We start from the raw sequence: 27,191 nt of genomic DNA on the forward strand, positions 1-27,191 counted from the left end.
ATACACAGATAGCTGGGAGTTATGATCAAACAGCCCGTGCACTGTTTATTTTGCTAGAAATAACTATCCCGTGGGTCTTCATGTCCACTGCGTTGCTCACTGCTCCTTCAAGACCATCTAGGTCTTCATGGTATGAAAACACCATTTAAACTTCTGCATTTTTTTTTGACAGTGAACTGGGATTACCTCCATTTCCATCAAGCGTAGACATTTGAAGGGCACCTCCAACACCACTGCCTTTTAAATGATTTCAGTGGCATTCCTCAGCTTTCTGTTTGCAACCGAATGGCAAGTTGCAAATCCAAAAGCAGACGGAAGCGAACATTGCATGGGAAGTTTGAGAAAGTTTGTCTTTGCTGAGTAAGCTGATACCAGAGCTCAGAAAGTAGCCTGCCCTTTGTTTTTCTGCAAGTCCCTCAACACTCCTCCTGGCTTTTCCTGCTTTTTATCTCCCCTTGTACCCAAATTCTTTTGAAAATCTATCTCCAATGGACGGATTCCAGAAAAACCTATGAATAAATTTCCTTCCTGTTCTTCCCCAAAAGGATTCAAGCCACGGTGTTCCACCAAGAAATTAGCTTTTATGTATTATTTTTTTTAAATAAGAAACGTGTAAATGCTGTACTTAGGTAAAAAGCCTGCACTTAGGCTACCTCCTTGGCTAGTTCATACCTTGCTGAGCTCATGGATTTTCTTTCAAAACTTTTCCCTGCAGGGGTGATGTGGCAGTGACACAAATCTAAGCCTCATCTCACAGCAGAGCTGACAAACTCCTTTCCTCACCATGTCTAAAGACATTTCAGAGTGGCAGGAGATGAAATGCTTGTTTATGAAAAGCAGGAAGGTTATATTCAAATATGAGAAAGATACCAGAAAATGTTATTTCCAAGATCAAAGCTCAAGTTTAAACTTTTTAAAGTCAATATTCCTCTACGCTTAGAGACTCTAAAAGGTCCCTTTAAAAATTCCTTATGCTTAATGTATTTTTAGACAAATATTTTTATGACTACAGGAGAAGCAAGCTCCCCTCTGCTTTAAGATTGTTTCTATGGAAACAAACCCATTGGCGAGCAGCAGTCCTGAACAACTAAAGCCACTGTCTGTAGCGAGAATAAATCCCTGGTCAGAAACCCACGGGTCTGGAGGGCTGAGTACGCAGAGCTCGCAGGATGCAGCCAGTGGAGTCCAAACAAAGCTCTCGCAATCAAGGTTGGAAGCGCATGAGACAGCCAGAGCACTGCTGAGCACACTTACATTGCTTTGCATGGGGAGAGCGGACTCGGGCAATTAATTCTGAATTGATGAATGCATGTTACGTTGAGACAGAGGAGAATCTACATATTTAATCTAGATGAGAATCACAGATTTGGCCTTTATGTGTAGGTAGTGGCGATTACAAAGAAGCGATCGGATGTTTTGGCAGCAAAGAAAAGCAGCAGCATCCAAGGACGCTCCAGAACACGCAGGCTTACTGCTCCAACCACTAAGCACTACTTCTGCAGGAGGCTTTGGGAGGCAGAGGAAGGAAGAGACAACAGCTGGCATGTACTTGCTTGGATTTTCAGTGCGAACCCAGTAAACAAGGCGTGGCACAGACAGCTGCAGAGAATTTAACAGAGGAAGGAGATGAATGGGATTCAAATCAAGCATGGGTTGAGCCTCCCCCTTGTGCACTCTGGCAGTTCCTCTCAGCGTGCCAGACCAAGGCTAAAATCTACAGCACGTTCCCATCACAGACAATGGTTTCTCTGATCAGACAGATCTGCTCCGAGGGCAGACAGCTCCCTGATGGAAAGGCTCCGGAGACAGCAACACAATCCTTCGGTGATGCTGCAGTCAGATGAAAACGCCCTGAGCTTCCCCACATGTTTTCTGTTTAGTATCTTCTGAAGAGTACAGAGAGAAGCCGTGACAGCGCCACAAAGGCTGGTCTGCCACTTCTTGGAAGAGACTCTCTGGGAAGTCATTAAGTGTTCTTTGCCTGAAATATTTCAGAACAGGAAAAATACACGTGCCAAGACAAAACCTGCCTGCGTGCCAGCCACAGGGGTGCTGAAGGAGCACACAATCAAGTGTTTTTTCCAGACCCATTCCAATTCTAGTTGCTAACTATCTTATATTGTAACATGAAGAATTACTCTGACCTCTCCCTACAGCAGGCATCTAAACATATGGTATATTTTTCCAAATACAAGGTCAAAATCACTCACGATCTGTACAAAACAAGAAAATTATGAAGGATTTTAAAGTGTTTAGGTCCTGTAGCAAGTGTAGATCGACTGTGTGAAGGCTACCATTACACAAGTCAAGTTTTTCCTTTCTTATGAGACAGGTTGCCTTTTATTCTTAGAAGAAAGTTTCTGCTTAGGTCCCAGGGCATCTCCCACCAAATACTCGCACAGGTGAGGATCTCCAGCAAGAGAATATAATCTTCCTAACCTCACCTGTAGCACTTCAGACCCTGGTGATGCATAACCTGTATTTGAGAATACATGCTGCTTTTGTGGTCAGGCCTTAATGAGTGGCTAAAAACCTCAGATAGGTTATTTTTATACTTCTAACTACCATGATTCATCCATTTCTACACTCCAGGGAGAAAAACAGGAAGGAAACACTCAGTAAGTCCTCGATTTCGTTTAACATTGGTAATGAGTGTCGAGCAAGCTGTGGGAAGCAGAAGAAACAACCCCACTCCACTTGGAGTGGCATTTAATAAACTTAAGCAACTCTGGAAAAATAGACATACTCAGGAGGTGGGTGGCACATGGAAAGATTAATTTGTGTTAATTAGGCATTGTGGAGGAGGAATATTTTGAAGGGGGGAAGCAGTTTCAGAATTTCAGCGAACAATGTGATAAAATACTAATTAGCCAATTATTTCCCCATAGTGGCAAGCAACTTTCCACAGCATTTCTTCTGCAACTGTCATGCCTCCTGTTAGGTGGCTAAGCTGCTCCCCGCACGTCCTGACAAAACTATTCTGGCAGGACCAGTTTGCCTCTCAGGAGCATCGTTCCTTTATCTTTCATAAAGGTAAAGGCAAGAGGGAATGAAAGCTTTTCCAGAGAGTCAGTGTGAGCTAAAGAGGCTAACTTGCAAAGGAAAAGCTCGCCATGCTTATGAGAAAGCCTAGAATTAGGAACTATTCTGAACATCCCAGCTCAAGTTCAATTATGTCACAAGGCTGCCTCTCTATCAACAGATTGCCACCCTTTTATTGCCCTAAGGACCTAGGTTTTAAAACACCATACAGTCCTTTATTAAGCACTTTCTGATTGCCCAGCTTTTAATGGCTCTTGCTAGGAAAAAAAGACTAAGTGCTAATTAATGGGACAAAGAAGAGGGAGGGACAGAGAGGTAGGCATGATCCAGAAGACAGTAATTAGTATAATCTCATTAAGGCTGCTATGGTAACATCAAACATGAACTAACCTGGAGAACCATACTCATGTCTTGGCAACCTGCAGATCTTAGGCATGACTTCCATTAGGGTCTTGACATATTGAAGAATCGTCCCTTGTAACTAAGAGAAAAGAAGTGCTTGTTAACATGTCAGCGTTACTAACTGAGAAACTTCACAACAATCGTGTTCAAAAAGCATGTAGATTGAACAAGGCCCAAAAATGATGCATTTAACTCTGTCAGTCATCTTCGAAAAAGCAACTTCCCCAGATGAATACAGTTGCACTGTAACGCAGTTCCTTCATAGGGCATTAGCCACTGGTTTGCCATGGGAGAAGTGGCAGAGCAGCTGAAGCCAGGAAGGAAAAAAAAAAAGTACAGGAAATCGCCATCTTTTCTTACAGGCCATCTCTATTGTCTGACCAACCTTTTGATTTTTGGTGGAAAAAAAATAAAGTTCATCTGAATGTTTTCAATTCTTAGTACCAGGTATGCCTGTAACAGCTTAACTTGGCATTCCAGACATACACACATACGTACATCTCCCTATATCTCAGCATTTGCCTCAAGCATCAGCAGGATACCTCCCCCCAGTCCTTTCAGCCTCCTTTATAAATGCCTAATCACTCCATGCTACCTTCAGTGAACTGAGATGATTTGCAAATAATAATTATAATCCCCCCCAAAAACAAACCAATACCCAGAGCAAGAAAATTATGACTGTTTTTACAGAATCATGGAGTGGTTTGGGTTGGAAGGGACCTTAAAGACCATCTAATTCCAACCCCAGGTTTCTCAAAGCCCATCTTTCCCTGAAGACGGTACCACGGCATCCCTTCAAGCAGGGTCCATTCTTTCTAGAATTTCAAAAGCGTAGGTAGAACATGGTGGGGATCACAATAGACAAGCTACCAAGTATGTCAAGTATGTGAGGGGAGATTATGAATATTACAGCTTTCCACCTCTTACAGCTGGATTATTTTGGCAGTGTGCTCCTTATAGGCAGCTAGGGCAGGGAACACAGGACCATTTCTGTACCTTAAACTTAAATGCATTATGGCTGTATGCAGATATTAACAATGCTGTGAACAAACAGCCCCTCAGTCTCCTTCTAGTTACAGATAAGGCCATTTCCAATACTAGATGCAACGGCTGTGTGGAGAACTTCTTCAACATCTGGTCTGAGCACTCTTCTAAATAGGCTTGACGCTATCCTCTGCTAGATCAAGCGTGGAGATTAAACCTCCCTTGTTATTAAGCGTCATCTGTCAATGCTGTTATTAATGAAAGCCCTGAGGTTAGGGAAGGCAGAAAGCACATTCCAGCTCCAGATATTCTGAGAAAGTAAATCAGTTCATTTGAAACATCTGTACTTTTCCTGAGTTCACCCAGGTCCTACCAGTGTGAGTCTCCCCAAACCCGAATCCAAGGTTTTCAAAACACTGCTCAGATTACCAAGGCACATCTATTACTTTCACAAGGCACTGGGTACTCTCAAATAGAGTTTATATTGAACCTCAGTAGTTGTAACACTTCAGTTTTACTCGAGATCTTACTTTCCTTAGGAATCTTACTTTCAATTTGCTTTTCTAAAAGTATTTCCTATCAGAAGCCATTTGGAATAGCAATACTGACAGACAATTGGCATACCAAGCTCTTGACGACTTTCAGCAACTCCTCCATCACCACAGCAATCCCCTGGTACCCAAGAAGCCTGCAGATGACTTTAAAGTGAGGGGGGCCCACAAAATTCCTGTAGTTGCTGTAGATACTGGAATATGCCAGATTCAGCGCCTAAAATGAGGAAAGTAGATTTGATTAATGAAAATTTCAGCTGACTGCATCTTAGTAATAAACTCACTTAGACAGCATTTTTAAGCATATTAAAAAATAATACTAAACAACAACTTTGTGTCTCACTCTCTATCCAGGAAGTTAAAACATAAATCTTCTCTTCTGTAAGACAAGTTTTTCTTGCTCAGCAAGGGAGTTCCTCTAAACAATATTTGTTAGCCAGGTATCCTCACTTGCCATTTATAGAGCCACGAAATTTTCCACTTTCATGTTTTTCTGCTTCCACAGGTAGAAAAGGCTGAGTAGTACATGAACTCAGAGCACAGCTTCTATTCCTACACAGCCCATTTTATGCACAAAACATCTTGAAAGAAGTGACTTCAATTTTCAGTTCATAGTGAGTGTTTTAAACCTCTGAGGACTCAATTAAAAAAAAAAACAAAACAGCCTTTTGCAGTGAGCGGACTCTGCAGCTAATTAGTAAGGATCTCTCTTTTTCAAACATCTTAGCTGTACACAGCATGAAAGCAAATCCAAGCCTGGGGCGTAACCTCATGGAAATTCTCCTGGAATTGTATAAAAAGGGTCAGGTGCTTGGCCATATTAACGTGTATTTCTTCAAAGTGAGCAGAACTATACAGACCGGTGCCATGCAGGGATTTAGAAACTGTTTGCTGGAGCATCCATCCTACAAGGACAGATTGTTCTGTCCTTCAGTCAGAACAATCCATTTTAACATCAGAAAAAAACTTTACTACTGTTACAGTGGTCAAAGGGTGAGGCTGTGGAGTCTCTGTGTCCTTGGAGATGTCGAAAATCTGATTGGGGATGGCCCTGAGCAAGCTCCTGGAGGTGCCCCTGCTCCAGATGATGCCCGAGGTGCCTTCTGTCAGCCTGTGGAGTCTGTTCTGAGGACAGCGTCCTCGTGTTGGTTTTGTGGAGGAGAGCTGGTTTTGAATTCCCAGCCCTCTTTTCCGTGCATGTAACCCAAAATAGATGCTGGGCTAATTATTAGCCTCCACATGCAACGCTCACACTCCTGCTGGATCCGAGCTGACAAAAAGGCTCGATTCCAAACAGCCATTGCTGGCCAGAAGCCTGAAGCCACAGTCCCTCACATACCACGTACCTATTTGCGTAGCTCTCCACTTACAGAAAGGAAATCTGGGGCACTGAATGGAATGAACACCAGTAAAACACTACAAAAACACTTGCATATAAACATCCCAACAGATTGAAGCATTTTATACACAGTTATCTGCCAAAAGGCAGGATTTCATCCTTCTCTTTGATGTTTTCGGTCAGGTAGGTCTGCACGTTAAACGTATCCAAACTCTTTCAGCTACAGCACCAAGAGTGGTTCCAGCATGAATAACTCGACGATACATAACAATAAGAAGTCAGCACACCTAAAAATACATCTCTCTTTAATGTAACCTTCGTGGAGCAGCACCTAACGTGGTCCACCTGTGAACACCGGGTTAGCAGAGCTTTGTGAACTGTGACGAGGGATTTGGAGAACAGCAGCACACACCTCCGGGATGCTCAAAACCAAAGCATTTAGGGAAAATGCCAGTAACAAGGCTGCGGGTGGAAGGAGAGGAGGGAAGAGGGAGGGAGCTCAATGTTTTTTCAGCTATGCTTGCTCCCTCCCCTACTTAAATGTAACAAAAAAAAAAGAGATGCTAGTTGCTGATGTCATCCAAGTGCTAGCATTAATCACTCACAGCATCACTGGTACAGGCACAGGAGCATATAACAGGGATGTGCTGGCACTACCCTGTCCAAGAAGGAAGCAATACAGGAGGAAAAAGACATTATTGTCCTCCTCTCTGCTCTTTGAAAACCAAGGCAAACGGCATCTTTAGACAACATGTGCATGAATTTCAGTAGAAGAGACGAAGAAGCCATGCCACAACCAGCACCGGGGAAAAAACCTGAAAGGAGCAAGCAGTGAGGATTCAATCCAGGGGGAAGAAAAAGCAGAGATCATGAAGCAAATAACTCCTGTGGGAAATGATACAGAACATCTAGTGGTTATGTTATTTTTGCATCAGCACCTGAAAATCCTGTTCTGAAAGCTGTGTCGGGAAGTGATGGTAAGTACTGACTTTTTAAAACACCAAATGTGGTTTCCAAACATTAACTTGCCAGTAATTATGTATCTAACAGCTAATGTTCTATAAAAAAATCAGAACCTATTCCTACTGTTACTAATTAAACTACTATTACTAATAAAACCCCAAACACTCTACTTACAAAATGCTGTGATGAAGAAGCTATGGTTTCTAGACAGTATTAAGGAAGTATTCTATTAAAAAAATATATATAATTTTAACTAATTGGAAGCTAACAACTACAAAAAGGAAACAAAAGAGTAAGTAGAAATGCTGATTGTACTAATGTGCCTGATTTTAATATTTGCAGGTGTTGGTTAGATGTCAAAATGTCTGTCTAGTAAGTTTATGTGATAGCAAACTCAGTTTCTTTATCCTGTTGCTTTATCAAGAGTGCACTCCTAAATAGACCATGATTAGAAAGATCAGTCCTAAGGTTTTGTATTGTAATGAAAATAAACATACTGGGAAGCAGGGAGAAGAGCTAAGTACAATCCAAAAGCCTTGAGCACCAATTTTCCTACTTAATGGGAATTATTAATGCAACGCAACTATCAAGGTCCCAATAAAATAACATATATTTTGCCAGCCTCCCATGTAGTGTAAAATGCAATTAAAGCATTACAGAATAATCTCAAAACATATTACAAGCAAATTTTATGAGCTTTCTCCATCAGGAAATTGTTATTTAGCCAGGAGACTTAACATCTTAACACTGATCATCACAAAACACAATTCATTTTTATACTGAAGTCATAAACAATGAAACACAGTGCTACTGCTGGCATTTACGTACCCAGAAAAGCAAGGAACGTTCACAGTGGAAAAAAACTTTCACATGACTGCCACTGGAAACCGAGTATTAAACCAAAAGACGATCAGACTGAATTGCTCAGGGAGGCTCTTCTCAAGAAGTTACCTCCATAGCAAAGCAAAAACCAAACCTCCCAACCAAACGAAAACACCCACTGGCTGTTATTAGTATTTGTTTTGTTATAAAGGAACAATTTTAATTAAAAGTCTACCAAGGCAGAAGCCAACTTTTTTGTCCCAAAAGGAAGCTATTCCTTAAAAGGAGCACTTAGGAAACTGCACAGAAACTGCGATGTTTCTACGCACTGTTTTGTTTTGCAGTTCCACCTAAATGCAAATTCCTCTTGAGAAAAATACCCGGTGCTTTATTCTGGGGGCTGCAGCACTTGTGCATGCAGCACGTATGCTGAAAATGACAGAGGCAAACTTTGAACGAGGTGCTGAGGGCCAACATCCTCTGATTCCCCACTGTATGGGCAGAGCAATCTGAAAATGCCTTGGTAAGGAAGCGGCTCCCCAAATCCCAATCCTGCAAAATACACCACCTCTCGAGGAGGCGGGATACAACTGAGATGAGATACAACTGATCATCTGGGCAGGCAGCAGCTCTGGCTGAATTTCTCTACGTGTGTTTTTAGCCTTGGCAAAGAAATAGACGGTTTCAAGCTAAGAGAGCTGTTTCCTAATGAACTCAATTACTTTTTTTTTTTAATTACAGAGCACCACGATCCACGCGGTATCCCCAGCAGCACAACCTCTCAGTTATCTCCCTGGGAAACACTAAGCTCCCCTTTCTGAAGATCCCTGCTGGGAAAGGACCCCCCGAGCAGCTCAGCAATGGGCATTACCGTCCAGAACATCACCGGGAACACGGCGGTGGTGATCTGGCCCCAGCTGGCCAGCTGCGCCGACAGCTTTTACAGCGTCATGTACCACCCCAACTGGAGGAGCACGCCGGCCAGCTACTCGAGGAAGAGCTTCCAGAAGGAGGAGAGGGTGCCCGCCAGCCGCTCCTCCTTCGTGGTGGAGAACCTGACCCCGCTGACCACCTACATCCTCTGCGTCACCTGCCAGTCCGCCAACCCCTCCAGCGACCAGTGCCGGGTCTTCAACACGCTGCAACGCGACCCGGCGTCCGCCGGCACCGCCAAGAAGGAGCTGGCGCTGGGCATCTGGCTGGCCAGCAGCCTCCTGCTCCTCGTCATCGCCGCCGTCCTCCTCTACGGCTGCCTGCACCTGCTGTGCCGCAGGAGGCGCGAGCGCCCGCGGGGCCGAGCCGGCTCCGCCGAATGGGACCCGGGGAAGACGTGGACCAAAAGCGCAGCGGGAGCCTCCAAGGAGCTCGGCGTGCAGGGCAGAGGGAGGAGGGACAGCCAGGAGGAGCAGCAGGAGGGTGGCATCCAGCTGGCCACCATCATAGCCAACCCGTCAGCCTGCCAGCAGCCCTGCCGGCCCGTGGCCGAGAGCCGGGAGCGAGCGCCAAGGGCCGGGCCGTACTCTGCCATCAATTAGAAGCCTTTCGGCAGGGAGGAGAGCTCCTGCCGCTTGGGACATCCCCATCCTTCAACCCCATCGTGTGCTTTGTCACCACTCGTGACAGGGCTGCTCGTCTGTGCCTGCTGCCCTCACGGCCCCGTCCGACGCCCTCGCACTGCCCCAATACTCAGAGGCAAAGGTTTGGGCTGCCCATAACTCTCTGCTGCACTTTGCTGCTTCAAAATGCACTGAAATACCCTGGGATGTCTTACTTGGAGCTCTTCAGCACCCACCAGAAGCTCCTTTCTGCACCGCAGTGACTCCCTGTAGAGGCAGCAGGGCTCAGAGAAGCAGCTCCCGGTCCTTCCTCCTCCCCCCCCTTCAGTTTAGATAATAAAACTCATCCATCAGCTGCAAGTTTCTGTCCAACCATACCGTAAGTTTTGTAGGACCAAGGGGGCAAGGAAGTAAAAACACGCCAACAGGCATTTTATTTTGGTACCAATCCGATCTGCTAGTCATCTAACTGCGCCTGTGGACGTCACGGCAAGAAAAAGCCCTTCAGACAGAAATCTGTTCGCCCTGGCAAAATGATGCATCTTGTCTGGCTTGTGTGTGTAAGTCACTCTGTCTGAAATCCCTGAAGTGAATTTATGTTCCGTAAAAACGTAATAAATCTCACTAACGCTGCACGATGTGGTATTTCTAAAAACCAAGAGGCACGGTGACTGCGGGCCTTGTGGAGTGCTATCAGCAGGAACCTACACATAAAGCCAGCTCTCACTGACCCGGCTCCTGCACCAGGAGCAGGCTGGGCAGCTGCCCCCACTGCCACTGCATCTGGCAGCCCAGCTGGCGTACGAGCTCGGCAGGAGAGCACAGGGTGAAAATTTCACAGCAGGCAATGGGGCTTTGCAGCTACCGTGTTTGGGCAACACTTACCACAACTGGAGAGAGACCTCAGCCCTCATCCTGCTAGAAATGCAGGAGCTGACCTCAGTCTGATGCGTCTTTTTTCCTCCCACGATAGGTAAAACACGCAGAAAATGTGTGCCAAATGAAGGGTAAGCGTTAATTTTAGGAAAAAAACTTCCAAAGGGATCTTTGTTAAGGCAGCAGTAACACCTTCTCCACCCCCTGCACAGCATTTCCTCCAGCTGCCAAGCATTTCTCTTTGTCTTACAAACTAATCTCAAATAAACTGCGAAGATGACAGCGCTGCGCTGCTGTGATTCATAAAACAGGTGATTGATGAAACGCCCTGAAAAACTCTCTTCAGAACATGAAGGCAATATGACAGGTTGCCTTTCCAAAAGGGGTAGCTGGGGAGGAGGGGGCAGAAAAAATGCTTTCAAATGGTCTTGTAATTAAATTAATAACACTCCTCTGACCAGGAGTTTGTAAGAGAGCGAAAATATTGTTTTAATGTTAAAGGTACAGAGCCAGGAGACATAAATTCTCATCTCTACCAACATCTTGGGCCATTGGAAAAGACTTTATTTTTCTGCATCTCTGTTTCTTGCTGTGGATTTTGAGGCAATCCTATCCATATATTTACACAGTATTTGTGTATTATTTATACACGTGTGTATCCCATACTGAGAACACAAGGGGCAGCTCAGTCTTAAAGCAGCTTTGAGGAGATTTAACTCCTGAATGTACTGTTTAAGCACAAAACGTGTTCATGTGTGTGTGTTTGCGTGCACATCATCTTGAGAAGGTAAGGAGCTAAACATGGAAGTGTTCCCAGGAATGGGATTTCCTTCATCTAAATATAAACCCATTCCACTCCGGGAGTTTACTATGCACTGCTTAGATAAATACATCATTTCGCAAGCAAGGGGTTGTCTTGCTCCCACCAGAAAAGAGGAATGCACACAGAGTGTCATTTAAGGACTTCTGCACTGGTTTTCAAAATCATTACACACACACAGAGCTACGGGATTCTTCAACTCTTGCTCAAACATTTTATTACAGATCTGTTCGGGCTCCTTCTGGCAATCCTGTGTTTTGGTAGTTCACTGTCCAGTTTTAACACTCAAATAATAAAGGGCAAACATTTGAAGTGACTGCTAAGCTGATACCAAGATGCAACATGGTGCCAAATGCTGCTTATTTGTGCACCAGCAGCAGATAAACATAACGCAGAAGACAAACAAACGTGAAAATGTTTGAAAGATGTTTTTTCAAATCCCTAGAAGAGGCTCTTTGTTACATATCCACTATTATTTTATGCCTCCAGCCCGCATTTCCAAATTTCAGTCTGCTGACATTCATTTCATTTCGCTAATCCTACACACATTTCAACAGAGTAAAGGGATTTCAGCGACCACACTCAGTGAGCTTTCAAGGTACGCCAGCTCCCTTAGACAGCTGACGAGCTTCTGCAGGCAAGCTCCTTCCTACCTGACAGCTCTGCTCCCATGCTAGCCAGGAGAGGTAAATCGTGTCTGTGGGCTTTTGTTTTGCTAATCAGATGGAAATCACCCTCAGAAAATTAGAGGCAATAGAGAATGCGGACTCGACTGTCTACGATAAACAGGAACACAGATTAACACAGATCACATGCTTTGAACCATGTAGAAATATCTGACATGTGAACCTCTTGAGACCAACACTAAAAAAAGATCTTTAATTATTCCTAAGCAAGCATTTTGCTTGTGCAAAAATTCTGCACAGCAAGTGTTTAAGCTTTACAATCTAGTAGATGCATGTATGAGTGTGTGCCTGCACGGGAAACCACCAAGCCATTGTCTTGACCTAAATAAACACCACAGATTGCTCAAAACCAACCCGCCAAGGTTCAATATGAAAAGAAATCATTCCTTGGCGATCTGGCCAATACAAAGTGCTTACCTGGATATTTTGAACAGTTCAAGAAATCCAAAAAAGAATCACAGAATCACAGAATTTCTAGGTTGGAAGAGACCTCAAGATCACCGAGTCCAACCTCTGACCTAACGCTAACCAGTCCCCACTAAACCATATCCCTAAGCTCTACATCTAAACATCTTTTAAAGACCTCCAGGGATGGTGACTCCACCACTTCCCTGGGCAGCCTGTTCCAATGCCTAACAAAAGAAGACAATAAAACCAAAAATACATGGCTACTTAACGTTCCCCTATTATCCATACATCAAGGCAACTGAACAGTGTAACAGTCAAAGGACTGAAATAACACAGACTAGATGCACTCTGTGACAAGCCACCTATATAGTGCAGAGAATAATGTCTCTTAATGATATCACACTCCGGAATTTGTAGCACCCATCATGTAAGAAATACTATCAGTTGCTTGCTACATAAAGCAGAAACGTCCTCTTCAAATTCCATTCAGATAGCCTCAACTCTAAAACACACCAGATTCAAGAAACACTTAGAGCCACAGGGTCAGAAATATTTGCTACCAAAGGCATATTTAGTTACTGAATTTGCTCCAGAAGTGCACCTTAGAACCCCTTTGATTGCTCCCGCTCATAGCAATATGGAAAAATAATCAGATTTCTAAAAATGTTTAGCTCTCAGAGTAAAGGTTGCTAAACTCATTTTAATAATGTAACCTGACTGATGAGAAAAAAAAAAAAAAAAAAAAAAAAAAGGTTCTCCAGTAAATCCTCTCTCCCTCAGCCCACTGTATCATCACTTAGATAAATTAAGTCAGCAATCTGTACTAAATTCAGTGGGCTTTTTGCTCTTTACACAGCATCTGGTGAATTCCCAAAATAGTAAAGAACACAGTAACTCTAATGTAAGAGAATCCTGTTTGCCTATATTTTACTGTTCCCAGTTGGAGAACAGTTATATAAAAAACCATTCACAGGACCAGACGATCGGGTGTTATCGTTCCATACTACAGAAATGTGAATCCTTTTCCAACTCTTCTGCACTTTAAAGCATTAAGTTTTACAAGAGCAGCAGATTCATTAGGACTAAAATTTGTAGCTTCACAAAGCACACGACTGCAAATCACATGCGCTTCTACTGGAAATTTGCATAAACCTTCTAGGTGCTCCTAATTTCCAAAGCAAAGACGAAGCTGATACAGAATCAGGAGATGAGATGGCCAGAAGGCCAAGTTCATCAAAAAAGACTGACATCCTCAGGTTGAAGACTCCAAAGAAATGCTACATTTTCTTTAAAATAATTTAAGCACTTAACATCAGATAGTTTAGGACAGTCGGTCGAAATTGTACAATTTAAGTCAGGTAATAACTAAAGCAGCTTTTCCTATCTGCTCCCTTTTCTCCTGCTCTCACAATCTCCAGCACTGTAGCAAGGGAGCAGCTGCACCCAAGATGGGCTCTCATTCTCACTCCCCCAGCTGACTGCTCTTTTTTTCCAAGTCTGCTCTGACACTACGAGCAACTGCAATGCAAGGTGGTTGGGGAAGGAATTATTTTTAGCTGTGTCAAATAAGACTAACCATCAGACCGATCGCTTACACTCTGGCTAAAACATATGGTGATCTTCACAGTAAAATCTGAAAAAAGTGCATGTTGAACTGAAAATAGTCACAAACTGCATGCAAGTCCCTTTTTAAAAGCTTTCACATTCCATAATTTCTATAATTAAAGTGATGCCTTTAAATATTGGCAAACCAAAGGGAATGAAATCCAACCTTTGATCCGTACAGATACTGGGGCTGTGCGTTGGGCTGCTTATCCCTCTGAAACTCCTGGGAGAACGGCAGCACGGTCCGAACAAATCTATGAAAACAGAAGAAAGAAATAATTATTCACACTTCGGTTATTAGATGTGTGCCTAACGTACCTTGTTAGCCTGTATATTGCTGTTTCTGTCTACATCCAAAATCAAAGCCAGAGACCAGTTGCCTTTCAGACCAACCTTGGGAACAGGGAAGCGCACAGCCTGCGTTGCCCAAACGCCTGGGCACAACTCAGCATGTGATTCTCCATCACTTACAGGGACCCCCTTCTTCCCAGTGCTGCACAGGGTCCATTTCCCAACAGTGCTCTAACCCAGCAAAAAGAGAAGCACCCAACAAAGCACCAACAGCCTCTCACAGAGTAAGCGAGTTCCTCATGCTTCTGAAATGAAGCACTTAGGAATAACGACAGCTTCAGATAGCATTCCTACTAAATGGCTGGTTTGTGCTTGTCTCCTCCTCCCCTAGAAACTCACAAGAGGAGAAATACTTCAGGTTAATACCTTAAAAAAAAAAAAAAAAAAAAAAGGCACGAAGGGTACAATCCTTGTAGCAAAACAAGCGTTTCAAACATTTCATCCTACTTTGCTGATGTTCTAACCCATGTGTAGCAATACACAGCACCTTTAATGAAGAGCATTACCTCTGTATATCGTAAGGGGAAGAGAACTACAAAGAGGAGGAGTTCTGCAAAAGATGTGATCAAACTGTCCCCTTGTATCTGAGAAGCTGCTTATCTGGGTCCTCTCCTGAACAACTGAGCTCTGACAGTGTCGGAGAACCACACAATTCACATTTTACAACAGTACAGTTTTGGTGGAGAAAGAAGTTAATCAACTTCTACAATTCTCATTCTGCTTTCACTTTGCTCAACCAAGCAAAATAACTGTGTGTGTGGGGAGAGGTGCCTGTGGGTGGCTTATTTATTTTTTCTTTTTTTAAACCTGGCAAAAAGGATCTCTTGGTAAATGTTGCAAAGCTGCAGAGGCACAAGGAAGTGGGAAAACAGTCATTTAGGAACTGTATGCCAAATATTTGTATCAGGTCAAGCTGTTGCAACTGATAGCTGTCTAAACAAATTGCATTTAGGAGGAGGATTCAGGAAAGGAAATTTGTAGTACAGTAAGACATCATAAGATACACTTGTATCCTAATCTGGTTTTGTTTTAAATGTTTGAATTGAATTAACACACAAAATAAATGACTCACTGAGCATTCTTCCTAGAAAGTACTCTTTCTGCTTTTAAATCAGAAATTCTGCTTTTAAATCAGAAATTTTCAAGCTGAAAACTGGCACAGCCACGCTAAACAAAAATGGTTTCACCCAAACATGTATAAATTGCACCATGCTGTTTAAAGTTATTTCCATTACTTTTCTTCCCCTAAGTAATCTGAATCATTCTTCTGAGAATCTACAACTTCGGGGCAAGGTTTTCTTGGTTTTTTAATCCACTCAAAACCAGGCATGCCAACTGTTTCACAGCTGCTTGTTTATACGTATCTTAGCCTTGTCTTTCCAAAAGTACTTATACTTTTGTCCAGAAAGTGCTTGCATCTAGAGCTTTTGAAGATGAACATCTATGTGTATTGGTTTTGATACTATAAATATTAAATTTTTTAGTTAAACCTCCTTATATTTAGATTTCCTCAACTTACAAGTTCCCCTCCTCTCTCCCCTTCTCTCCCAAGGAAAAGAACATTTCAGACTATAAACTGGGGTGCATCCCATGACTTTGGGAGCTGCAACTATTTTTCTTTCATTTTTCAAAAAGGTATTATGAACATATTTGGATTACTATGCCATTAGTGTCTGAAGACAAAGTCCCCTTAAGGGACAAAATAACCTTATTTGTAGACAAAATAACCTTAAAAGTTTCTTAAAGATTTGAAGTAAACACAAACTTTATACCTTCTTGAGGGTGTGAAGGAAAGATGCCTCCAGGAAGGAAGAGGTTATGAAAAGGAAGTAGGAGCAAGAGACAGCAAGACACTTCTTTGGTATCTTACAGAGGAGCTATGACTAAGTACAGAAGAACCAACAGGGAAAATAGGCTGCATCGTTCTAGGAAGTGTGTGACTAACGCCAATATATCACTCAGATATTAGACATTCCTTCCCACTGCACTAAAAGCTTCAGAGAAACTTTTACAGTTCAGCATCACCTGCTCCTCTTCAAACTTTTTCAGTGTGCAGGTATGTTTTCTTTTTGGCATCCTGCAGGCTGGCTTCCTCCTGCTCCTCCTCAAGAAACAGAAATATCTCTTTCAGGGATTGAAGAATTAAGCTCTTGGAATACCAACAATAAAACTAGGCAAAATTTGTACTTTCCCTCCAATATTGCTGGCTGCAGGTTTTGGCATGTTACGAGATAATCATTTTTAATCATTGCTGATGATCTCATAGTAACTTATTTTAATCAACATGGGTTGTAAGCAGCCAAAGCAGATTAAGCGATGAAAAGCCTCCTGGCTTACCAGAGCTTTGCAACGATTGCTAAAGGGAAACGTGAGCCCCAAAGTAAACATTTTAGGGATGAAATAATTTCATATCAGTGTTTCTGGGGTGCCTACCAGGAAGGAGTTCATAGTGAGCACTTCACAAGCTGACTGCCAACATTTCTTTAAGAAAATAAGGAGAAACCTGAGAGGTGCTGCTTTGGTCAATGAGACCATTTCCTTGCTACTGCAGGCACAAGAACAGGCAGCCTCAAACTTTCTGAACTTCATCTCACAGTGATCATCCACATCCTCTGCTGTTTTACAACCAAGCCTTTTCTAAACAGCTGGGAAGACTGGTAAAGCGGGTGCTTGTGGGGTGGAGTAGAGGGTGATGCGAGGGAGGGTGAGAAGATGGACAGAATTAGCACTGGTTAACACTCAAGGAAGGTGCTACTGGAGAAAAAGCAAACAAAATGAGGTGTATATTTAGCTAGAAAAGAAAGCTTTGGACTTTGGGTAGTTGCAAAGACGCTTTGCCTTAATCTTTTTAAACAGCAAATGTCAGATTATCATTCATGAAGGAAACACAAACATTCTTGCAATATTCAGGGGAAAGAGAGAGAGAGAGAGAGAGAGAACAGGAGCCTAAAAACTGAAGCACAAGGAAACAACAAGATGAAAGAGTACGAAAGAATAATGGCTACCTAAAACTCTATCCGTATCCCCATTCTTTCTGGCCTTCCCTCCTGGCAGAAAGATTTTTTTGTTTCTTAAAGCAAGAGAAGATAACATGCTTGTCAAATATGATGGGCTGTTTGACTACAACCACCCTGCTTTACATCAGCCTACACAACAGCACCATTTGGCTCTTTGTAGCAGAAACTAGTCGTTTCCAAAGCCAGTGCGGCTTTTCAGACTTGCTCCAGCAGTGTCTGAGAGGGCTGGAAACTCTTCTGAGCAGTGACAATCACACGGTATGTACAAGACAAGACAACAGCTGTTATCTTGTGAAAACTAGTCTCAAAAGAAGTATGAGAGAGAGAGAGAGCTTGTGAAGGGAAGGGGGAAGAAAGGCTGGAGGTGGGGTAGAAAGGAAAAATTGATCTTTTTGTTCATTTGGTAGTAACTTTGTATCCTCACAAAAAACATGACATCTTGCATTTAAAAGAGTGCTATACCCATGATTTTTTAGCAGAGAATACAGATTTGTAGTTTGTAACATTATAATGTGTTGAGAGGAGTTGAGATGAGTGAAGCCTGACTACTGTCTTGGGAAGCTTGTATTAGTGCTTCAAGGAAATCCAGAAAACCCTCAATGCAAATAAACACCCAGGTTGTCTCACGCTCATCTCACTCTGTTAGCCCTGAGCACAAAACATGCTATCATGGAAGGAAAAGATCAGCTCAGGATTAGTAAAGAAAGAAAACATGACAGAAAAGGGAAAAGTGACTAGAAACACTGGAAAAGGAATGAAGAAAAGTCTGGGAGCTGTCCTCAGGCCTTTTGACTCCTCTGGACAGTCCCAGTCCTCCTAACTCCGCAAAGATACAGGAGAATGAAAAAAGTACAGATCTGGGCATAAGCGTGAAAAAGACTCATGGTGCAGAAAGACCTTTGGCTTAGAAAAACGTACAACTGAGGGAAACATGAGGAAAGATCCTGAAAAAAGAGTCCCAGGCAGCACAGAAAAGACAAGTGGGAAACACTCGACATCCACGTGGCTGCTGCCAGGGTCAGGATGCATGAGCAGAGAGTCCTGCGGCCTCATCCACTACTGCAGCTCTCGTGCTCATGCTGTTAACCACAATCCTGTTCCCTCTCGTTCCTGCCTGACAGCAAACAGATTAAAAACACCCTTGGGCTTCACTGCTGTTGCCCACCTGCAGAGGTCCTCCTGCTCATCTCCCAGCTCCTCCTCCACACAGCGCCTCACCAGCAGCTGAGCAGCCAGCCAGGAGACTAAAATTCAGAAACTGGTAACTCCAATTATTAAATTGCTAAGTGTTTTAATAACAGCCTCACTATTTACTCTCAGTACAATATCAGATATAATTCCTAAATCTCAAGTAATTAAAGATGCAACATGTTTCAGTACTTCTGTGTGAACAACCTTAGCCTTTGTATGAAACCTGCGGCCTTGTAAAAATTTGAACTCTTGATGAATATTTGAAATTATCAAGTTCAAGTATTCTCATGGGAAGAGCTTTGAAAGGTACGGGGCACAAGTTAATCTGGCCAAAACACTAGCTTTACAAGAACAATCCTGACATGCAAGCTCTGCTCAAATTAACAAAAGGCAAGGCACAGATACTACACCTTTCCTGGGACCTCCACCTCCAGTGCCCAACTCCAAGCAACGTCTCTGCTTTTCATTATACACACTCCTCTTTCTTCCAGCCTTTTATTGTTACTTTTCTTCCCTCGCTCACACGTGCTTCACACAAGCCATTACCTATCAAGTGTCAAGACTTGAGCTGACGGCTCATACAGAGCCTGTCACTGGGTACTCACGTACATGCACGCAATACCCTGCACTAAGTTAAATACAGAGAGAATTTGAAGTTCAAACTAACTGCCTGGGATCTGGCTCCCTTTAGCATCTCTGAAATTAATTTTCCTGATATAATTACCTGACAAGCTCGAGGATCAGCCTAACTCGATTTGTGCATACAGCTTTTAAGTAGACAAGCAGCAGCCCTTGGCCACCTACACGTGCTTCCTGAGCACTGCGCTCTGCACTACTGCAATCTTTCCAGGCAGGATAGACAGATGCTAAGCTGTTCTAGGAGCTACTGAACATCACTCATTGTGGCTGCCACATGAAACATCATCATTGCATCAGAACTTTCTTTGAATATTATGCTTATGTGATTGTTAACACACCGAATGTGATGTTATGTGATGTTAGCACACCGAATATCCCAATACTGATTTCCAGACACACCAACACGCACAGGGTAGCTTCCCCAGAAGTACATTCAACACTGCTACGAAGACAGATTCATGTAACAGAAGCTTCTTGCCTAAACCTTAAACACAAAACCCACTCTTTTTTGTTTTTTTGCCTCCTGACAGAACCTTGGATCTAAACCACAGCATAACCAGCAAGAACATGTCAGACAGAGGAAGCGCTCCATGGAGAGAGTGAGAGATGAGAATGGGCTTTCTCCTCTTCCTACAGCTCAGTGTTCAATACCACTTTGCTGGCACTTCACAGGGCTTTCAGCAAAATCCAATTAAAAGCCAAAAGCAATACAAATCCTAAAAACAGCACACAAGCAGGAAGTCCAACTACTGAGCCTGCCACTCGTTCAAATTGTGGATCCCACCTTTTGCTTCCTTTTTCCATTTCTCACTCTCCTTAACAGCTGCAACAGCAGGAATGAAGGACACCAGGAACAAAACCCTAACACTACAGATACCCTGGAGTCTTCTGCTAACATCAGGTGAATGAAAAGAAAAGCTTTCAGTTAGAAAAGCCAAACTTTTAAATACAGCACGAACCACCTGAGACCAAAAAAAATGACACGAAGTGCAATGTACAGCTTCTCTGAATGAGTGTCCTCTGCTCCAAAAAGGACTCGCACTTCGGAGTAAGACTGCAAGACTTCCCTGGCTTATGAAGGCTCAGTAACACACAACTGATGGGAATAAAATAGCCAGAAGTTCCAGAGACATGGAAAAGAGCAGCAATACAGATAAAACCATATCCAGCAAACCATGAGCTCTTCCCTTCCAGCAGGCAATCCTTTTTCTTCACATTAATGCAGAAACAAACAATATAGTTTTAATTTCATCATCTCACAGCTGAGGATCCCATTTACCAAAGCGTCTTCCCGATATACACGCTGCAGTGCTTTTTGGGCACACTTCATTTTCAGCATATCATAGCAGAGTCATTAAAATGTCATAGAATTTGGATGCCGAGGTTGATTTTTCATTTCTACCGTGGACTAATAAGTGTCTTTCATACATTTGACAGCACTTAGTAAAATGACTCATTCCCCTTCATTTCTCACAGAGCATTAGGAGTGGAAAATACACTGAAAGAAGAGTGATGGACTTTGTCAGCATTTGCTGGGAGAGAGGTTGCAGGAGAGTCAAAGAACTTTTTAATCAACAAAAGGCTGTCGTGCCAACCTGTTAGTGGATCCATTGTAGCAGTAGTTTGGAAGGAAATCGTAATTCAGTTCCCAAAAGACATGAAGAGTGATTCGTCCATAAGGGGCTGACACGTTGTGATTGGCTTCCCTGAACATGGCATCGAAGCTATCCAAGGTCATGTATCTGCTCAGAAGCTTGTGAGTCATTTTGTTTATTTCTATCAAGCCATCCAGCTCCTACAAAAAACAAGCAAGAGGAAAGAAAATGAGCAGCATGTTTAATAAAGTGGAGAACCTCAAATGAAGTACATAAAAATCCTTGATGAATAGGAGACTAGAAGTCCAAATGAACTACTGCCTGCTCTCCCATCTCTCACTTTAATGATAAAGCTGGAAGGAATCTGTGCTCTCAGTATTGCTTTATATCTGTGTCCCACCAAACCCTCTGAGATACTGAGGGCATTCAATAACATCCGTCCACACCACCTGCAGCTGTCTCAAGCACAGATCTGGGCCACCTCTTCTTTCACTGAGCGAAAGTAAAAACTCCAACATTTAAATGGGATCAGATAAAGGCCAAGAGACAGCTTCTGCATTTCCTACCTCACAACCTATCACAAAGTCATTTCAGCTGGGTAGGGGAACTGGTGACCTCTCTCTTGTAGTAGCGCTACTAAGGATAACATCAGATTTACCATAAATCCTTCTCTCGGTTTACTCAGGTAAAGACTGCACTAAGATGCAAAGAACTTTTAACCTGTAGGTGCCAAATAAATAAATAAATAAATAAAAACCACACAACCACTCACACAAAACAGCCCATGAATCAAAAAGAGAACACCACTTCTTGTTCCTAAAAAATACCAATGAGCACTGCTTATTTGGCAGTGACATATTTGTGCCGTCACACATGAAGCAATGTCCAATGGAAACTGGGCTTTATTTGGCTGTGCAAACTCCAAATAAAAAAAACTCCTGGTCATCTTCCCATACAGGGTCTGATTTTATAGCTCCACTTCTCAAAGGATTTTCAAACCTGTGACAGTTACTTTTAGAAAGCAAACCAAAAGAACCACTATGATGGTTATGACAGTGCTGAGTCCAATCTGAGGGCTAAAATAGCTCAGTCTTTCAACTGACTTCACTTATTTAGCTTGTAGAACAGCAGAAGATATTTATTAGTTAAGCTATTAGTATCAGCTTCTTACTGAAGAAACTAAGTCGTTTTCAGCAAAAATGATTTTTGCAGAAAAACAAAGAGGAGAAAAAAAAAAGGAGGGCAAGTGGGATGGACAACAACTTAGCTCTGCCAATTTCTAACTCTGTGAGTAAGAATCTATGACCTAAGAAACACATCAATGGTTTCTGTTCACTTAGCCAGTAAGAAAGTAATTTGAAGGTTATAACACCCAGCACCAAAGAGGTGTGAAAAGCCAGACTCCTGCCCCTCTTTATGGTCAGTATTTAATTCATCTCCAGTAAAGAATGACACAGAATCAAGGGAGCTAACTGCATGACAAAATTTCACAGGTGAAAAACCATTACAACAAGATTGATGGTAAACTTCCTTGCACAACTTTTAATTTTTTCATTCCAGCAGAACAGAATGTAGCGGATATTTTTCTTGTTGACTGCATATTTACTTGTCAAATTCATGCTGTCTGGAAATAAAATTTGTTCGTTAACATTTTCATCAGGAAGCTAATTCAGAAGGACACCTCAATATTGCATAGATGCTCTCCTTCCATAGGCACAAGTCAGAGCTTATTCTTCCACAAAAAATTTGCCTTGATGTTGTCAAGCTCCAAAACCAAGCTGCCTGGTTAAACAAACTCCTTTTGGTTCTACCAGCCACAGTGCTGTTTTGTTTTGGTCTGCAGTTAATGTGTAAGTGCAGACAGAAGTGTGCGCTTCCCAAAAGCTTACATCGTGACACTGCTCATCCTCCTCGTTTCCTCACGTCTCCTAGCATGCTTTCTCTACCGATGCTGTTAACAATTTACAACTCTCAATTAAAAACATAGCCCATCAGAATCAAAAAGGTCTACAAAAAAAAGGTCTACAAAAAAAAAAGTCTACAGTTGCAACAGAGGATGTGCACGTATACTTTATGACGTAGCTGCACATCCTAACTACACCACAAAAGAATGCCTTTTGCAAGGATAAACTGCTTCTCTAGTGGGGGTGGTTGTCAATCTTGATTTAGTAAACAAGACAAACATCAACCGTAGCACCATATGATTTCACACATACAGAAAAATGAAAACAAAACATCAGAGTGAACAGTTTTGTTATTTTTCTTATAAGGCTGCTTAAATTCTTTCCCACGCATACGTTTACCTAAGGTTTGGGATAAAACAAGTTTGCCTCTTAATAATTCAGCCTCTTCATCCTACAGGAGTGACTGTGCATCCATCCACTGAGCGAATATCTAGAGGACTTCCAGCAAAACCTCAGAAAACAGTTTTGGATTCTACCATTAACAAACACACACATTTATAATAAAGGGGAAAAAAAGGGGGGGGAAGGCTAGATGTCTATCATTCTCAATGCAAATAAAACCTATTGCTCAGATAAAAAAATACGTAGCATTCTAGGCACCCAGCTGCACTGCTGACGCTCTGACCAAACTGCAGCACAACACTCACCACAATGGAAGTCAAATCCTCACTTTCGAATCGCCCAATCGCCAGCTCCATTGACCTGTACATAGCTGCTGAAATGCGCTGAGTGATCAGTCGGTTCAGGTCTATCGACCTACCGAGAAGCTAAAGAAAAAAAAAAATGCTCTTAAGCTTTGAACAGAATATTAAATGACAAGACAAGCTGCACAGGAACTATGAGATCCCAGAGTAACAGCCTTTTAAATGGAGATCTTGCATTCCAAACAAAAAGAAATAAAGTAGATGGATCTACCTTACTTCTCAGTTCTCACAAAAACAAGTAAAATAACCTGCTGCATTTACATCTAGGTATTTATATCAGCGTCCTATTGCCTCCACGACACTGTGCCAACAACGCATTCAAAACTGGTGAAAGACATTATTAGGAAGACAATGCTACCACACAAGACATTTCTATTGGGCTTGTGTTTGCTTAACTGCAACAGACATTCACCTTAAAACATGACCTGTTAAGATTTGTGTTAATTCACTCCTTCATACAACAGAAAAAAATGATCTCAAAAGGTCAGTTCTGCCACTTAGATGGCGGAATGTAAAGCACAGAAGTAGTTTTACATACCTACATAAATCAGTATCACTGGAAAATCGCCAGGGAAAGCAAATACAACAGAAAATGAGCTAACTCACTTGGACGTGTCTTTGTTTCAGCAGTGTCTCATAGCGGTTGGATTGGTGCAACTGAATGCTTGCACCCTGATTCTTGCATTCTGAACGTAACCGTTTATCCAAAAGCAGGCTATTAAAAAAAAAAAGAAGAAAGTGCTTAAGCACAGTAGATGACAAACCTGAGCAGAAATGCACGAATAAAAGCTGTTGCTGCTGGAATACCTACCTGCCAGCCATTGCCTTGTAGTATGCAAATATCTGGTCTGCCAGCTTGTAGACAAATTGGTCAAAACACAGGTTTACCTTTGGGGGGAAAAAATACGAGCATTTATGGCTACTTAAAATTAGAAGAGGGGAACTTAATCCAAGACTTCCCACTGCTTAGCAATCATTAAGAGAGTAAACATTTCTAAATTTCCTAACACAAGAGATGACATCAGCTTTGAGTATTAATGCAAGTGGTTTTCCACAGATCAACATGTTTCCTCGCAACTTATTGCCAGCCCAGTTACCCATCCTCTGTCTTCTCAGCCTGTTCCTTATCCCCATTTGTTCTGTATCTCTTACAACAGGTCTTAGCCTTTAACATAGTTTTGACAGTAAGGTACAGACTTCTTTTCTCCAGTAGGTAAGGTTGCTTTACCTCTGCCTCAATCTCATCATAGAGGAACTGCTTCTTAAATTTAGTAAGTGCATAATGAGCACTGTCATTATAAAGGTCCAAAGAATAGAGAACATACCTGAATGAAAAAGAACAAAGAAAACAAGTTACATGTCTGCAGAGATTATGCTTCTTCAAGACGGTAAAATCAACATACTGTAATCCAGCCAACAGTGATCTACACGTCATAAAAACAAGGGTTTTTTTATATAAACTCAAAATAAACACTTGCTCCTTTAAAAAAGCCTTTTCTAAGGCTTTTCTTTCTTTTCTAAAAAAGAATTTGTATAGATTTGTTTACAGTTTGAAACTTGTTTCACAGATATAGTTTTAATTAAATGGAACCATGCCCTTACTAGTGTGGGCTACACTGAGTAAGTAATCAATGATGTTGATTACAATTAAGGAGGCATACTACAAAGTAAGCCAGAAGAAGAGCTCATCCAGAGAGCAGCATCTGGTGCAGTGATACTTGTATGACAGATTTAAGATTTCAATTATTCCCTTGGAAAAGAAAACAGAAAAATCTGGAAGTCAGCACATGCAGGAAGAAAACTTTATGAAGGTTTAGAGTACCTTCTCAGTTACTGCTTGTCAAAACCAATTAAAGCATTATAACACAGAGTGGCAGTCATTATGAAAAATTGTTTGGTGAAAGAGCACAATTAGGTCTTACTCCATCATCGATGCCTCTTTTGTCTCCAAAATATGGTCCGTCAGAATCCAAGGCATGGACATCTCAATGGGAAACTGGATTCTTCTGCCCATGGTCAGTTCTAAGAAGAATTCCCTGAACCACAGCTGGGACAAATCACAGCACTGCTGCAGGGTTTCTTACAGGATAAATAAGGCAGAATTAAACTTCTTACAGAAGCACTTCAAGAACAACTCAATTATGATTCTGATGATGCAATGTGAAACAAAAAAGCAAGCGTGAGTTATTCACAGGCCAGATGTGTAAACTCAAAACGTAAAGCCCGTAACTTTTTCAAATAGCTCTGAACTCCGTGTTGGTCCCCAAAGAGGTGCCTTATTACAGACAATACCATGGATGAGACTACCAGTTAAATGGAAAAACTACGTTCACCATTACAGGGGAGTTTCTAGCTTAATTTCTCATTTAGGGGCTGCTCTCAGCTGTGCGCAGAGCTTGGGAAGCAGAAGGCAAAGGAGACAACGTTGTACGGGAACCACCAGGACCACCTATCCCCTGGAGGACTGAGTCACTCCACACATCCCTGTTGATTTAATGGGCAGGAAATGATATACAGACACATGAAGACGGGATTAAAATAAAAAGTTTCTAAGGCCACTGTCAGGGACACAGATATGCTGTTTCCCACCTCTCCAGTAAACGCTCAGCACAAGCCTTCTTTTGCAGAAGGCTTGAGACCCAAAACAGAAATGAACTTTTACATTAAAAACTTCCAAAGACCAAAGTGCTCTATACCAGGAGCATTGCAATAGAAATAAAACAGGCTCCCCCTTCTTGGAGGGTAAAGGAGTCCAGCAACAAAACAAAAATGAAAGACAACACAGCATGGTGATGACAAGGACTCAATACATTCAATGTCAGTAGGTGAATTCTTTAGGACAGCATGTTTCCGATTACAATTAACCGAATAGTAAGAGTAGTGAAATGACATCGAATTTACCACAACAGAGAACTCATTTCCTCTGTATTAAAATAAAAAAAAAAATCAATACCCTGAAGCAAAACACAAAAGCTACTTCCTTTTTTACAATTTCATTGCATATAGGCTTATCTGTCCCTTGTTTATATGAATGCATACATAAAAAATATAAAAGGGAGGCAACAGTATGAAATTTGACCCATTATAACTGAAACGTATAACAAGTCAAAATAAAAATCCCACCACAATATTGAATATCACGTCTCAGAAAAAGTTTGGCCAGACCCAGGTTTTTGGTAAGTAAACCCAAGGTAAGTTGGCTTAGGCAATCGGAAACATTTTCCAGGTCGTGTTAGAGGTGTTAGGACATGCTAAGCTGGACACTGATCATCTACATATCTTACCACTGAAATTTATCAAATGAGTGTAGAAGAAAGACTCGCGGTGGAATTTTTCTATGTCCAATATGGTGGGTCCCTCAAGGCTACTTCTCAAGGTTTTCTTGGAACCACTTTTGTCAGCAATGAGGGACTCTAACATAGTTCTCACCATGTAAAGCTGTATCATTAAAGGAAACAATTGTGGTGGAAGGGGGGGGGGGGAAAAAGGAAAATACACATGGCACATTAGTTGAGCAACACTGAGAATTACTACTATCAGTAAGCGACCGCTCCACTTCAAATGGAAAACTTTGTGGCACCGTGGGGGTAAAAAGCCCTGCAGGCAGGAGGAGGAGACGCGGCGCTAGCCCAGGCACCAGCACAAATGCCTGCCCGTGCCAAGGGGCCTCCGCTGG

General features: G+C 42.2%; 2 protein-coding genes across 5 annotated transcripts in view; one reads left to right on the forward strand and one right to left on the reverse strand.

Annotated features, from left to right (window-relative positions):
- The window catches only part of CYFIP1 (cytoplasmic FMR1 interacting protein 1), a 63,123-nt gene that overhangs the window by 9,477 nt on the left and 26,455 nt on the right, over positions 1-27,191 (reverse strand). For 3 of the 4 annotated variants that reach the window (XM_084506202.1, XM_084506203.1, XM_084506205.1), the window contains 10 exons: positions 26,800-26,953; positions 25,438-25,594; positions 24,744-24,840; positions 24,327-24,403; positions 24,122-24,230; positions 23,459-23,578; positions 20,848-21,047; positions 14,221-14,308; positions 5,053-5,196; positions 3,433-3,523 (listed from right to left, as the gene is read on the reverse strand). In XM_084506202.1, the coding sequence (XP_084362328.1) occupies positions 3,433-3,523; positions 5,053-5,196; positions 14,221-14,308; positions 20,848-21,047; positions 23,459-23,578; positions 24,122-24,230; positions 24,327-24,403; positions 24,744-24,840; positions 25,438-25,594; positions 26,800-26,953 (1,237 nt within the window). The remainder of the gene's footprint in view (positions 1-3,432; positions 3,524-5,052; positions 5,197-14,220; positions 14,309-20,847; positions 21,048-23,458; positions 23,579-24,121; positions 24,231-24,326; positions 24,404-24,743; positions 24,841-25,437; positions 25,595-26,799; positions 26,954-27,191) is intronic. The other variant, XM_084506204.1, reaches the window with a different exon arrangement.
- Positions 7,156-9,774, forward strand: LOC311429944 (fibronectin type III domain-containing protein 9-like). The gene is made up of 2 exons (XM_084506208.1): positions 7,156-7,295; positions 8,845-9,774. Exon 2 carries the CDS (start codon positions 8,964-8,966, stop codon positions 9,636-9,638), a length of 675 nt encoding a protein of 224 aa, XP_084362334.1. The 5' UTR covers positions 7,156-7,295; positions 8,845-8,963; the 3' UTR covers positions 9,639-9,774.

This window comes from Aythya ferina (genome assembly GCF_964211825.1).
Source record: "Aythya ferina genome assembly, chromosome: 1".
Taxonomy (NCBI): domain Eukaryota; kingdom Metazoa; phylum Chordata; class Aves; order Anseriformes; family Anatidae; genus Aythya; species Aythya ferina.